Source organism: Trachemys scripta, chromosome 7, assembly GCF_013100865.1.
Source record: "Trachemys scripta elegans isolate TJP31775 chromosome 7, CAS_Tse_1.0, whole genome shotgun sequence".
Lineage (NCBI taxonomy): Eukaryota > Metazoa > Chordata > Testudines > Emydidae > Trachemys > Trachemys scripta.
This window is the reverse complement of record NC_048304.1, coordinates 124,315,040-124,329,033: the sequence shown is the minus strand read 5'-3', so window position 1 is coordinate 124,329,033 and position 13,994 is coordinate 124,315,040. Positions and strand designations below refer to the sequence as shown.

Sequence of the window (13,994 nt, the reverse complement as noted above, 5' to 3'; positions counted from 1 at the left end):
TCCTGTGCGATTCCCTGCTGGACCTACAGGCCTCAGGTACATGAAAAAAGTAACATTGGGATAACGCTGCAAAGATGCAGTGAAAATAATCTGGGTGCAGGATGGGTGTGGCTCCTTGGTGTATATCCATTCATTGTATGGCTAGGCCTTGCCTCTCCTTGGTATTGATTCAGCTTGTATTTCCCTTAGTTGTCTGCAGCCCCTACTGCGCTCCTCTGCAGGTCACTTGGGAGTTTTGGTGCTCTCTCCAAGTGTGCTAACTAGAATTGGGCAAACGCTATATTGTGCGTAATTTTATTAGGTGAATTTTGCTTCCTTCCCCTGTTGGCCATTACTGGAGGGCAGGCTTATGACTTTCTTGAATTGATGTGTTCAAACATCCAGATCACTTGCACTGAAATAATTTGTTTATTCTGTAGATCATTCACAATTGGTTGGTTGCAAGTGTTTTGCTATTTGAAATCCACATTCCAGCTGCCTTGGTTAGTTGATTGGACACAGGTTACATGGAATCACTTTTCATCCTTGGTTGGTGGATGAGCATAATTCATAGAAACTGATTTCCAGAGTGAATATTTGTTCTATACATTCAAATATTTGGTTTTGGGACACACTCTCTGTTTTGCATACAATTAACTGATTCCCTGAACACGCCTACCAACAAATTTGGTATGCTGAATATTTGTAGAAAGTGAACATTTGGGGGCTGTAGATGCCGACGAATCAAACTAATCTAAAAATCGGAACCAGTGAGTGGAATATTGCTTGTAGCATTAAGACCAAGAGCTGGGCTAAATTTGTCCCAAAGAAACACCTGGCAAAGACCTAAAGCAGCTGAACAGAGTGCAGAGAGGTAACGGTTTGCTTGTTTTCAGCTATAGTGGGTTAGAAGATCTTCTGAAAATCCCAGAAGTTACCAAAAAGAATTATCACTCCTTGGAAGAGCGAAGGCAGCTTTCGCTTCATGATGGATTAACTCTGCCTTTGGGCCCAATCTAACTCCCCTTGATTTGCACAAGGCTGGATTGTATCCTTAGATATGTCCAATCTTCCATTTTCAATTCTCTAACTTACTTTTCGTCCTTGCTCCTGTTTGCTTTTCTGTATTTCACCCAACTGGGCGGGGGAAACTCACTTTCAGTTGCTGGTTCTTATGACCTAGGAATGCTGTTGTGTTCAGTGTTCCAACACAAGGGAAGAGTTCAAAAACCAAACAAAATCCCACTGGGATATTTTAAAACTAACGTCATAAAAACGTTTGTTTGTCCAAAGGATTCTAAACTAATGGAAATGCATCAAGGGTTTTCTAACTTCAATGTCTGAACAAAATGCCTGTGGTTGTTGGTCCTGTCTGGACTTAATAATTCTTAGATGCATTCCCCAGAGCACTAGCGCCGGGTTGCCATTCGATGTCTCAAAGTCCCATTCCAGGAGCAGAGGAGTCAGAATACTCTTGTGCGACCACATCCACTAAACCAGGAAAAGAGTGAGCTGATTGGACCTCACCTAGTCCGTTTCCCCTAGGGCCAGCTCAGGGTTGTTCCTGAAAGTATCTTGTCCAGGCCAAAGACTTTAAATTGCCCCAGTGCTAGGGTTTCCAGCACTTCCCTTGGGAGACCATTCTGCAGGGTGGTGTAGTGAACTGGGCTGAGGGTCACAGCACCCCTGCCGCCTTAAGCACTTGGGCCAGATTTGTAAAGGTGGTCAGGGCCCAAAGATGCAAATAGCTGTGTATGGGGATTGTTCACACGTCTTTACCTGCATCTTTGGGCTCTGAATACCTTTGAAAATCTGTCCTTTAGAAAGTACAGTGATGGGCACTATAGAGAGCTGCAAGCCAGATAAACTGCGGCAGTTGTGTAGTGAATGAGACGGGTGCACAGGAAGGGATGGCCTGGGACCTAGGAGAAATGGGTTCAGGTCCTGTCTCTCTGCTCTAGGCTGCCTGTTGGCCCTTAAGTCACATAGTGTGCGTCTGCCTCAGTTCTCCACCTACAAAATAAGGATAGGGCTTCCTGACCTCCCAGGAGTGTTGCCTTATTGTCTGGGATGTGCTCAGATGCTACGGTGGCCTATAACAAAAGGAAAAGGGTCCTTGTGTAGTGCTGGGTTTGGGTGATGTGCAGGATGAGATCACTCCCTGAACATCACACTGGCTGTGGCCTCGTTCGCTGAGCAATGCCCATCCAGTGCCCTGAACAAAGCAAGAGCCCTTAAGGGGAAACAGTGGGTGGTGATGTAATTACTGACTGTATCATACTGCACATGCACAAGGGGGCAGAGTTAAGGCACCACGGCCAGCTTTAACTCTGCCATTTCCTCACTTTTGAGTGCTTGGCGTCACAACCTTAACTTTAAATGAAAGAGAGAGTTTTTTTTTTTTTTTTAATTGAATTGACTCTCTGTAGAACAGTTTGTCCGCAAGCTTTACAGAGCAGGTGTATTGCAGAATGGCTCTGGTAGACTAGTCGAACGGTTGCAGCAATCTGTTTATCTGATGAATGTGGCACATGCGTCTTGTTTGTGAATTTTTCGTTAACTGTGTTGGATTTTCTTGAATTTGTTCCTGCTGCTCAAACATGTCGGCAGATGAGCTGTTGGCAAACCGTGGCCACCATATGAACTTGCTGCTATTCATTTCTACTGCCGCGTGATCAGCCACCTAGGCCAACGGGTATGGCTTCTGCTCCCTGATTGAGTGTAAGGGAAGAGGAGAATGGCTTGTGAAAGTCACCGGCCCCTTCAGTGTAGCCATTCCCCAAAGCGATGGGAGGGCTTCTCCCGTCACTGTCGGTAATCCAGCTCCCCCACAGGCACTGGGTTGACCTATCGCTGTTTCCATCAGGGGTTAGGTCGGCCTAGCCATCTCTCTCGGATGTGGTAGCTGTGCCGATGTGAACTGCCCGTGTAGAGCAGCCCGGGGAGAGGCAGGAGCAGTTTGTGCAAGAGCCAAAGCAGGGGGATTACAAATTAGGGGGCATTTTAACCTTTTACAGCTTGACTCAGGCCAGGAGACGGGCACGTCTGCTAGATGAATGAGAGGCTTGTGATTTTGTAGGCTGGGCTCAGAGTGCGCATTACCTTTCCTTTCTCGCATTCGCACAGCACAATCAGGTGTGCATTCGTGCGTGCTCTCATCCGCAGAGACCTTGTCTGTCTTACTGAATTGCCCCAGGCCAAGCGCTTCCTGAAACATCTTCACTCTGCTGAACAGGGCGGGTGAAATGTTACACTGGATTAGGTACAGGCTTTGCTGTAGCCTGGCTTCAGGGAGGGAACGGTTTCCTTTGAGATCTGGTGCACCATGGAACTGGTACATTTACTATTGCATGAACGGGCTAGGTGCCAGTTCTGGATAGGGAAGTTTGGTTTCTGAATTTAAATTGCACTTCTTAGAATGTAGGAAACTATATTGTCGATTCCTCCTTCCTGGGCACATGGGCCCTGGACCTCTTGCTCATTAACCTGCAGAACTAAACACCTCAAAACTCATCGCTGTGACTTTGCGTTTCCTCAACACACAGACCAGGGGTCATCCAATGAAATTAATAGGCAGCAGGTTTAAAACTAACGTAAAGAAGTATTTCTTCACACAATGCGAAGTCAACCTGTCCTTGCCAGGGGATTTTGTGAAGGACAAACGTATAACGGGGCTCAAAAAAGAATTAGATCAGTTCCTGGAGGACAGGTCCATCAGTCCTCTTAGCCAAGATGGCCCTGTGCTGGGTGTCCCTAAACCTCCAACTGCTGGAAGCTAGGAATGGGCGACGGGATGGGTCACTCGATAATCGCCTGTTCTGTTCATTTGCTGTGAAACACCTGGAACTGACAGTTGTCAGAGACCGGATCCTGGGCTAGACGGACCATTGGTCTGAACCAGTCCGGACGTTCTTAGTGACTTCTACACACTTGCGTTCCTTTCCCACCTGCCCCCCAAAGCTGTAATTAACGGAGGGATTTCCCACCGGGCGGGGAAGGAAGAGAAAGGGGAACTTCCTAGCTCTGCTTTTGGGCCCTGCAGTGATGGGGCGATGTAGAAATACCCACCTCGGAGGCAGCCTCCCTCGCGAAGCTGCTACAGAGACCGTCCGAAAGCAGGCGAGCAGCCTGGCTGGTCTCTGATGCCCGGGAGTTGAGGGTTAGAGCAAGGTTCGGGATGACAGTGGCATCACCGCTTCAGCCCGGTGCCCCGAGCTAGGGGCTGACTCGGGGCTGGGGGCCAGGGAGAGGAAGGCCACTCGCTGATCCCTTTGCCCGACGGACCAGGCCGGGGTTCACTGGGGGCGGGATGCAGTTCCCCAGCACCGGGAGCTGAGGTCCAGCTTGTGCAGTGACATGGCTGCAGGGACCATGTTCTTGTGATGGCCAGTGGGCTCCCAATACGCACCCGAAGGAGCGAGCGCTGGCTAGTGGAAGCAGCAGGATCTCGAGTCGGGTCCGGGGTCTGTCCCTGGCGGTGCAACAGGCCGGCTGGTGACCTTCCCCCCGGAGTAAATCCCAAGTGGAGTGGGTCTCCGGCCCCCTCCCGCTCTGCTGCTGCTTCTCCTATCAGTGCAGCTCCATTGGCTCCTTCCCCCCCCCCAGCCTTTCATCTCCTATTTTTAACAAACAAACAAACATAAATGAAACCTATGCAGAGGAGCCCAGACAAGTGCCCCTGAGAGCACGCCCGGCCGCCCGCACGTTAAAGGCTCATTAGCGGGGGGAAAACAACAAACAGCGGGGGAAATAAAAAGCAAACAAGCGGCCCCAAACATGCGCGGGCCGGGGAGCACGGCGGCAGCAGATGTTCACCTAATGAATGCGGCTGTACAATAACAAATGTGTGCGGGCCGGGCCGGGGGAATGACTCGAAAGTGGGCTGAGTGCTAGCAGAGGCACCAGGGCCCCGCTTTGCACAAGCCCGTCCGCAAACGACCATTTGTCGCATGGACAAGGGAGCTGTGAGGGCCAAGGAGCGATCGGATCGGGGGGCGCGCGGTGTGGGAAAGATGCTGACGGGGGTGAACGTCTCCAAGCGTTGCTCTGGGGATGGCAGCTCGGGGGGAGAGGACTGAGCAGCGAGGCTGATCAGAACATTGATTCCCCCTCCCCCCCAGATCCAGAGCGAGACGGCGGGGTTATGCTCCGCACTCAGCATGTTTCGCCAGGGCCCCCCAATCTGGTGAGCGCCAGTAAAGGACTGGGTGGAGGAAGGGGAGCTAGAGGGATAGCTGAGGGGAGAGGAGAGACGGGCGGATCCCATCCCTGAGATGTGACGGTCAGATAAAACGCTCCCCGTCCTGAAAGGGTTCCAGGGATTAGCCTTTGGGGGTGGCATTGGTGGGTGCTGCCCCCCAGATCCCCCATACGCTCCGCAGAGCAGAGGACTGTGCTGTGGGGAGAGTGGTTTGAGCTATGGTAGCTGGAGGCAGGCAGGGAGCACTCCAGGTGTGTGCGTGCGTGTGTGTGTGTGCGCGTGCGTGCGAGCGCACTCTCCTTGGTCCAGCAGACACAGCTTGCAATTGTCCCTTCCTGTTTGTGCAGGGTCAGTCTGTCCGGGGGGAAGGTCTCCCCAACAGCTGGTTGGGGGACAGCGGACACGCAAGCAACCATGCTGAGCAGTCCAAGAGCCAGCTGGGGGTGCCCAGAGATAGCAGCCCCGACGAGCGGTCAGTGTGCTCCCTCTTTCCCAGCCGGCTGCCTGCTTCCTCACCGCCCAGGAAGAAGCCTGGGCGTCTGGCGCTGGAGCGCGGGGCTCCCCGCCTGTCCCTGGAGGTGTCGCTGAGACCTCAAGTGATAGTCGCCTTCGCACCTCGGAGTGGGGAGGGCTCAGGTTCAAGTCTGAGCGGAGAAGCCTGAGTGGGCTCCGTCTGCCAACACCTTCCCCCCCTTCCCTTCCCCTCCCCGGCCCGGGCTGGCGGAGCGGCGAGGTGCTGACGGAGGGGACAGACAGCTCCAGAGCAGCGGGTGCTGAAGAGCTGGTGGCAGGAGTAGGCCAAGGATGACCCTCCCTCACTGCACACCACCACTGCTCAGAGCTGCGCGGGTTCCCACCTGCCAGGGTGGCATGGCTGCGGGCTCCCGAGGGCTGGCACCAAGGGGCACTCGCGGCTGCTTATTCGGGCTTCCTGTGGCTGTAAACGCTCTGGGGCAGGGACTCCGCTGCCTCGTTGGCTCCTCCATGTCTCCTTCGTAACACACCAAGCACCGGGAGCGGGAAAGAACAGAGCAGAGCTCTGCCCTATCGGGCTGTGATCCCAAAATACCCCAGGGACCCATCAAAGGGGGACACGTAGTGCTCAATGCTTTTCTCCCGCAGTAACTAAGTTAATTGCTGCCCTGCTGAAGGTGTGAAGTGTAATATCCGGGCCAAGTATCAGAACTAGAGATGCTGTCTGCTCTGCTAGGCCTGCCACGTCCCAGGGACTCTCGCTGCAGGACGGGGCTGGCTGCGTGGTTGAAAATGCGCAGTGCAGACGAGGTCGCTGCATGTTTCGCTCGGCTGTGTTGTCTGAGCCGGGCCGAGGGGATGAAAAGCTAGCCTTGGCCAGCAGACTGCACGGTGTCTGTGACTCGAAAGGGGCCTAGACAATGTAGGAACAGGCTGGCAAGTGTTGAGCTAATCAGAACCTCTTGGCTCCCAGTTCCAGACTCTTGGGAAGCTCTGAAATGTTGACTTCCTTCCCTCCCTCCCCTCGGTATATTGCACAGGGGAGATGTGTTCCTGCCGGTTCTCCGGGTCCATGGGGGCTGCGAGGTCTAGTGGACAAGGCATGTTATTCGGAGATGGGGCTCTTGCTGGGTGGCCTTGGACACCTCCCTTGTGTGCCGAGGAGGAGGACTGTTTGGAAGCAGGGAAGGCCTGCGATGTCAGGGCAGAGCATCTCCTCGGGAGCTGTCGGCCCTCTTCCCCGCACGCGAGTGGCTGGGCTGGAGCTAATCGGAGCAGATACGCCCACATCGCAGTCCCATGTGTATACAGTTGCTTTTGTAACCCATGTCTGTCACCTCCAGTGCGACAGCTGGAGACCAAGGTCCAGGATTGCGTCTTTCCTCTAACCTCCCTCAGCCCCGCCCTCTCTGAGCTGGTGTCACTGGACAGGCAGGAAAGGGATCTCCGTCTGTCTTTCCTCTCTGCGGCCCCTGCACCGCAGTGTCTGAGCACCTGCCAGGTGCTTCGCAGACGCTCTTGGGAGGCAGGGAAGTATCACCCCCATTTTACAGATGGGAAAACCAAGGCATAGATTACATAATTTGTCCAAGGCCTTTCAGGAGTCTGTGGCAAAGCCAGGATTGGAGCCCAGATCTCCCCCGAGTGCCTTAAGGAAAGGCCAAGCAGCCTCGCTCTCTCTCCTGTGCCCGTTGAGCTAACGCACCGCCGTCTGGGATCATGTGGGGGCCAGCGCTGCGGCCGGGAGGTGGATCCAGACGCTGCTGCCCTTGGGAAGGGAGCAGAAGGCCAAAGCTCTGTGGTGTCAGAGCCACACAGCCAGGCCAGAGCACAGCCCCTGCGTCCCCCCGCCCGGAGTCTGCAAACACTTCAACCTCCCGACCTGCCCACAGGTGCAGGGCTGCCGAGGGGCAGATAGAAACCCCTCTTGGAAAGGGTTAATTTATTGTGAGAGGCTGTGAGGACTGAAGGCTGGATTCCCCAGATCCCTCGCCTGGAGAAACACAAAGTCCAATAACCCAGCACCCCTGGATTCATGTCGGGGGGATTAATTCATGCACTTGATGTTAAAGCTTGTCCGAGAGGTTTGCATGGGGGGGCCATCACTAGGGCTGGCTGGCCTCTTTAAATGGTTGCTAGGGGCCTGGCATCAAGGGCCGGTGTAGTTGCCCACAGTCACGGTCACGGAGGGAATTACGCAGCCACAAAGAAATGGTTATTCTCCATAATCTGCTCTTTGGGGAGCGACTGGGGGAAACAGGCCGGCCCCAGCATGCAGCCAGCGCTGTGATCATAGAAGCGTGCTGGCTGCAAAGATCGGGGCAGGGCTCGCCTTCTGATCTGGGGGACACCACTGCTCCAGCCGCTAATCTGCTTTAGCAGCTAGTTCTCTCCCGGGACACAAAGGTGTTTGCTTGTTTTAACATCTCCCGGGACTCTCTTTCTCCTTTTGTGTGGTCTTTATCCCCAACCAGGCTTTAGCCCAGATTACAGACGGAATTAAGGCATTTGGCTAGGATGCCTCAGAACTGTGTGACACTGGATCAAGGAGCAGAAAGTAACAAAATAACTGGGGGGGCTGCCGGTGACCCCACCGGCGGGCCCATTCTCTCCGCTTTCAAGAGCCCTCCATTGTCCTGGGAACCAAGAGGCTGGTTCAGACGGTGGCCGTGCGGCGGGCTTTCAAAAGCAGGTGCTCGAAGGTTCATTGTGTCCAGTTTGGATTAGGCCACTAGAAAGAAGAAAAGGAGGGTTTGGCCCCTCCGAGCAGCTGGTCAGGGTCTCCCTAGCGCGGCCGAGAAGCTGCGGTTGGCTGGTGTCTTTGGCCTGTGGGGCGGCGGAGGAAGGCTGGAGGGTCGAGCTTGAGAGGAGCTAGCCCTCGTCTGGGATGTGCCAGGAGCCGCAGGTGGTCGCTGCCCTTAGGAGAGGGATTCCCAAGCCACCTTCTCAGCAGCCCTGGGAGGCTCCCTGTTCGCAGCCGCTCTCGGTGGCTGTGCAGAGCCAGTATGGATCGGGGGTCATGTCCGAGAGAGAGCACAAGCCAGCTGGATTTGAGGGTGGGAAAGGCATCGTGGGGTTCCTGGTTTGCTCCAGTCGGGCCGGTGCAGTTTTGGGTTGCAGAGGGGTGTGGTGTGACTGTTCCCCGCTGGATGGATCTGGGGTGACCCCCAGTGCTGAGCGCGGGGCGCAAGGCGGATTCGGAGGGAGTGCAGAGAAGAGCAACAAGGACGATCTGGGGGCTTGTCCACGTGCTGCGTGAGGCGGGGGCTGCGGGGGAAGTGTGAGGATCACGCCTGGCCAGGGGGTGCTAGGGCTGGCAGGATGGAAGGAAGACAGACAATGCAGGTCAGTGTCCTAGGAGCAGCATCCTGAGGCAGAGAGCCCAAGGCAGGGCAAGTTTCCCAGCAGAGGGGTTGGTACTAAACTGACCCCGTTCCTAGCCCTGCTGTAGGGACCGATCCGGCCTGGCTGGGAGCCGGGCTGCACAGTCCCCCTCTGCGAGGCCTGAGTCTTCTCCACCAGGGACCGATGGCGACCCCTCAGCCCCCAATGTAGCCCCCAGTGGCTCCCCTCCTGGCTGGTGTCTGGGGAGGCGATGCAGGGGCTTTGAGGGCTTGTGCATGCTGTTAAAAGCTAGACCTCGGTGCTGGGACAGCCCTGCTGGGACCCATCTCTCCTCTGCCCCACCAGTGCTGAGGAGGGCGAGGGTGACTAGCTCCAGGGAAGGCAGGGCAGAGCCCGTGCCACTCTCCCTCCACAGAGGGGCCTGGCATCGAGTCCAGGAGACCTGGAGCCCCTGGGACTTCAGGGGCTCTTGCTAGTCCCATGGCAGTAGCAGCTGTGCACTGGGGAGAGGCGCCCGAAGGCCGCGTTATACCACGCAGAGTCCTGGTGATGTGCAGTGAGCAGTCCCCCTCCTGGTTCTCTTTCCAGTGGGCAGCTGGTGACCTGCTTAGGGACCGATTTCCACCGAGGAGCCGGAGTCCTGGACATCGTCTACGAAACGCCGTTCACCCTCCTGTCCTGCGGCTACGATACCTACATCCGGTCCTGGGACCTGCGCGTGAGCACGAGGTAAACGCGCCCTGTGGTTGGACAGCCGGGCTGTGCGTCCCGCTGGGACAAATCCTCCGCGGGAATTGGAATCCAGCCCCAGTCCGGGTTCCCGACTTCCTCTGGCAGAGGCTGGGGAGCCGGCGCTCAGCCCGGTTTCCTGCTGCCAGGTAGCTACCTCGGCTTTTCTTTCCCACCCACAGGAAGTGTGTCATGGAGTGGGAGGAGCCCCACGACAGTGCCCTGTACTGCGTGAGGAGTGATGGGAATCACATGATTGCAAGCGGCTCCGCATATTACGGCGTGGTGCGGCTCTGGGACAAACGGCAGAGCAGGTGTTTGCAGGTGAGGCGTGATGGAAGGTGACGTCAGGCCCAGGAGCCTCCCTTCTGTGCCCGTTCGGTATCTAACTCTGCCTGCGCGGGGCCAGGCTGCTGGCTTTTGTCTGCCTCGAGAGCAGCGCGATGACCGGACAGCCCAGAGTACGGAGGTTGGACTCGGTGTCTTCCCCCCCCGGAGACCACAGGTGGGTGGGGACTGGAAGTCGTTCCCATCCGATGGCCGTGCACTGCCTGCGTGCGATGAGCTGTGGTTCTCAGTGCAGTTCCCCAAATTGCAGAAACTGCCCCCCCCCGTTGGCCCCGAGACCAGGCCCCCTTTCGCCCTAGTGTCTGCAGAACAAGGCGGAGGGGCACAGGCGGAAAGCCTGTGCTGCCATGGCCCGGCTGTGCCTCCTCTCCCAGAAGAGGATGTCGGGGCTGCTGAGAGGTGTCAGTTTGATAGCCCTAAATTTGAGTTTCTCTGAGCGGGACCCCCCATGGGAACACTCCCCTCTGCAGAGTCCTGTCTCCATCGTGCCAATTCCCTTTGCTAGGCACGATGGCAGCCCGTGACTCAGGTACCTGACTCGGAAGAGGCTGCTCCGGTTGCTGCTCGGAGAAGTGATTCTTGTCTCATTCTTTGCAGAGCTTCTCGCTGTCCTCCCCCACCAGCAGCCCCGTGTACTGCCTCCGCTTCAGCACCACCCACCTTTATGCTGCCCTGGCGTCTGCCCTGCACGCCCTGGACTTCACCGCCCCCTGATGCCCGGGCCAAGGTCCTTCCCGCACCACAGCTGCCTCTGGCCGCTCCCAGGTTGGCAGGTCTGATGCTCCGCTCAGGGATTGCAGGGCGGGAGAGAGGCAAACGGCCATGGAGACTTCTCAAGGGATTCCTTAGCAGCCAGAAAGCATCTCCCTTGAGCGCTGGAAGAGCCAGATTGTCTCCGACTCACCTGCCTTTTAGTTTAAATAAAGGCAAATTGTCCTTTACTCCTTTTTATTTTGTACAGTTCAGGTTGGTTTGGTTTTGTGTGCGCGACGGTGGCGGGTCAGCTGGGAGAGCTGCGCAGACGTTCCCGTCAGCTGGGCAGCGCTGCTCCCGGGCATTGAGCAGTGCAGAGCCAATCTAGGACTGTGTGCGCAGTGCATTTCGCTTGGGAGGCAGGGGCAGAGCCCCGAACAGCCAGGCGCAGCCATCTTTGCACCTGCCCCGGCTGTCCTGACTGCTTTTTGTTACAGCCTCCTAAACCGCGAACGGGAATGGATCCGGGAGCTGAAACCTCGGCAGGCTCTGGCTGAATCCTACCAAAGCTCGGCTCTGCCGGCCGGCTAGCGGGGACTGGAGCACGTGGTCGGTTGGGTTGGGGCAGTCTCAGTTTGCTAAATAAAATGTCAAAGGGAAACGGAAGAGACTCAATTCTGTGAACCTGCGTAAGGCTCCCGAATTGGTAACAGACACTGGGGGCCGATGTTCCCAATGCCGCTGCCTGAGCCGTGCACCGCGAGAGGCTCACGTGCAAAACGGCCCAAGTGTCTGCAGCCTGGGCACCTGTCTGAGTTTCACTTCTTGTGTGTAGATGGCAAATGTCCAGCGGGCTGCAGGTCTGGAACCCACAGCCGCCTCCTCTGCCACGAACCCGCTGATCTCAGGGCAGGAAAGGGGCTCAGGGAATCCTGCCCTTGGGCCTTCGCAGGGAGATGATGTTTTGTCAAGCCCGTAATCTGCCCCTAACCTCTACATCGATCGGCCTGATCCTGCGCCCCGGAGTGGGGCAAGCAATGCCATTGGAATCACCAGCTCTGCTCTCTTGCACAGGGCGTGCAGAACCGCCAGGCTGGGACCTCTTTGCCATTCACCTTCAAAGCAGGTCCCTGCCTGGAGCTGGATGGGGTACAGGAGAGACTTACCCTGTTCCCTGCCTTGCCTTGAAGCTGTTCAGCCTCCCTGGCCTTGCGGGTACAACAGCAGCAAATCCGAGTTCTCCAAAGGTAGGGCCTCCTGGGCAGCCTAAGTGGCATCAGATGGAGCAGATCGCAGATGCCCTAACTGGGACTACCGCTGCATCTTACAAAGACTACAGATCCCAGCATGCATTGCTCTGTCTTTAAGTAGCTGGAGCACTGCATGCTGGGACCTGTCTCTGTGAGCTGCACCTCTGCATTCAGTCAGGCTACACGGGTCTGTACTTTTGGGGTATCCCTGACGTCAAGGAGGAGAAGCCTGCTAAGCTTCGTGCTGTGATCAGCCGAGCCAAGCTCCTCTGCGAGGCACCTCTCGTGGGCTCGCTGGTTTGTGATACTGTAGGTGCGTAAAACTCCTCCCCTGCGGTGCTGGTTTTCCTCATTTCTTTGATAGAAGTAACAGAGTCCCTGGGTAAGCTTTGGTGATTGGCTCCCAGGTGGCGAGGGCTCCAGGGAGCGAGCTGAAACAAGACAACCCTGCCTGCATTTCCCGCCATGCAGGCTGGCCTTGCTTCCAGGCCAATGAGGCACCAATCATAACAGCAATCAGTGACCGTTCTTTTCCTTATTCACCTCGCAACATCCTCTCAGGGGGCGACCTGCTCTTTTTTCCGAGCGTAAAGATGAGGCTCTGTCAGACGGTGAGGTCTTCTCTGCGAACGAGGGACCTACTCAAACCAATTCTATTAACCTAGGACTGGGTGGGATGGAGCCCCAGGTCTAAAGGCACTTCAGGGTAAAGTGGCTGAGCTGCTAACACTTAGGAAATCTTATTAAAAAACAGCTCCTGGACCCAAAGGTTGGAGGCTACTCAATGGAGTTTTTCTTTTCATAACGGCCCAGAAGGTGCTACTATGAATTAAACTGGGGAGCCTGACTTCGGCAAACTGGGAGTAACAGAAGTATACAACTTCTGTGTGACCATGATTGGGACAAAGTAGCATCTCTAAGCAGTTAGAATTTAATGAAATAGTGGAGAAAGAACTGGGGCATCTAATTCATTTGGCCTTTCAAAAAGCCTTGCCCAAGTCCCTTGTGAGAGGCTATTAAGGAAACCATAAGTAGCCAGGGGGTGAGGGGTAAAGTTTTGTCCTGGATCAGAAACCAGCCAAGCTGAGTAGGAATAAAGGGTCACATTTCAACATGGTGGAATGTTAACAATCGGGTGCCCGCAAGGAGGCGGTGTTTCTTCTCCGCACCATCACTACCTATTTCTCATTGTCTTAGAATCTGTGTTGCCTGCCCTTGAGTGCACATCCCCTGCTGACTTGTCAGCCTAGCGACACGGGATTTTCCTGCATCGTGGCTGTGTGCCAGGGCAAAGAACTCAAACTGCCCTGTGCCACTAGCCAGCTGCAGGTGTAGGGCTAGTGCAAAGTGGGCCCCCCTCCTACCCCAGGGGACAGACAGGTGCAGACTTGTCACGGCTCTCACTGCTGCTCTGGGGGACCGTAGGTGACTTTTGAACGTTGACATTGTACCTAGGAAGCTCAACTAACCTCAAGCTGTGTTTGTCAGTTCCCAAGGGCTAACAGACAGGGGTGCGGTCAGTGTCCGGATGGGGACATGGCCAAGGAAACCCAGGCAGGAGCGGTTATAACGAATAAGGCCATCCCTGCTCTGTGTAGCTTATAACTGAAGAGACAACAATCAGCCATCCCCTGCTGGGAGAACCAGAGAGTGGTACCTTTAAGGGGGGAAGGGTCTGCCAGTAATGTGGGAGTGGGCAAAGTGCTGTATGGAGGAGTTGGCAGGTGTAGGTCTCGCAGGGCTGGACTCTGCAGGGGTGGGCCCTGGGACTTGTGGGAGAGGGAGGTTGTTTTCATAGACTCAAGAGGTCATCAGCTCCAGCCCCCTGTTCTGATGTAGGACCAAGTAAACCTAGATCTCCCCTGAGCAGTGCAGGGCTGACCTGGCTGGAGGAAGGAACTAGAAGGGTGGCCGTGGTGAGCCTGCTGTCATCTGGAGGGCACCAGGGATGAGGTGAGGTGTGAGAAGAAGTGAGC

General features: G+C 55.7%; 1 protein-coding gene across 2 annotated transcripts in view; it reads left to right on the top strand.

Moving 5' to 3' along the window:
* FBXW4 (F-box and WD repeat domain containing 4) overlaps positions 1-11,038 on the top strand; it is an 88,591-nt gene extending 77,553 nt beyond the window's left edge. For both annotated transcript variants that reach the window (XM_034776229.1, XM_034776230.1), the window contains 3 exons: positions 9,587-9,727; positions 9,910-10,051; positions 10,673-11,038. In XM_034776229.1, the coding sequence (XP_034632120.1) occupies positions 9,587-9,727; positions 9,910-10,051; positions 10,673-10,789 (400 nt within the window). In that variant the 3' untranslated portion in view covers positions 10,790-11,038. The remainder of the gene's footprint in view (positions 1-9,586; positions 9,728-9,909; positions 10,052-10,672) is intronic.
* Positions 11,039-13,994: the final 2,956 nt, after the last annotated feature.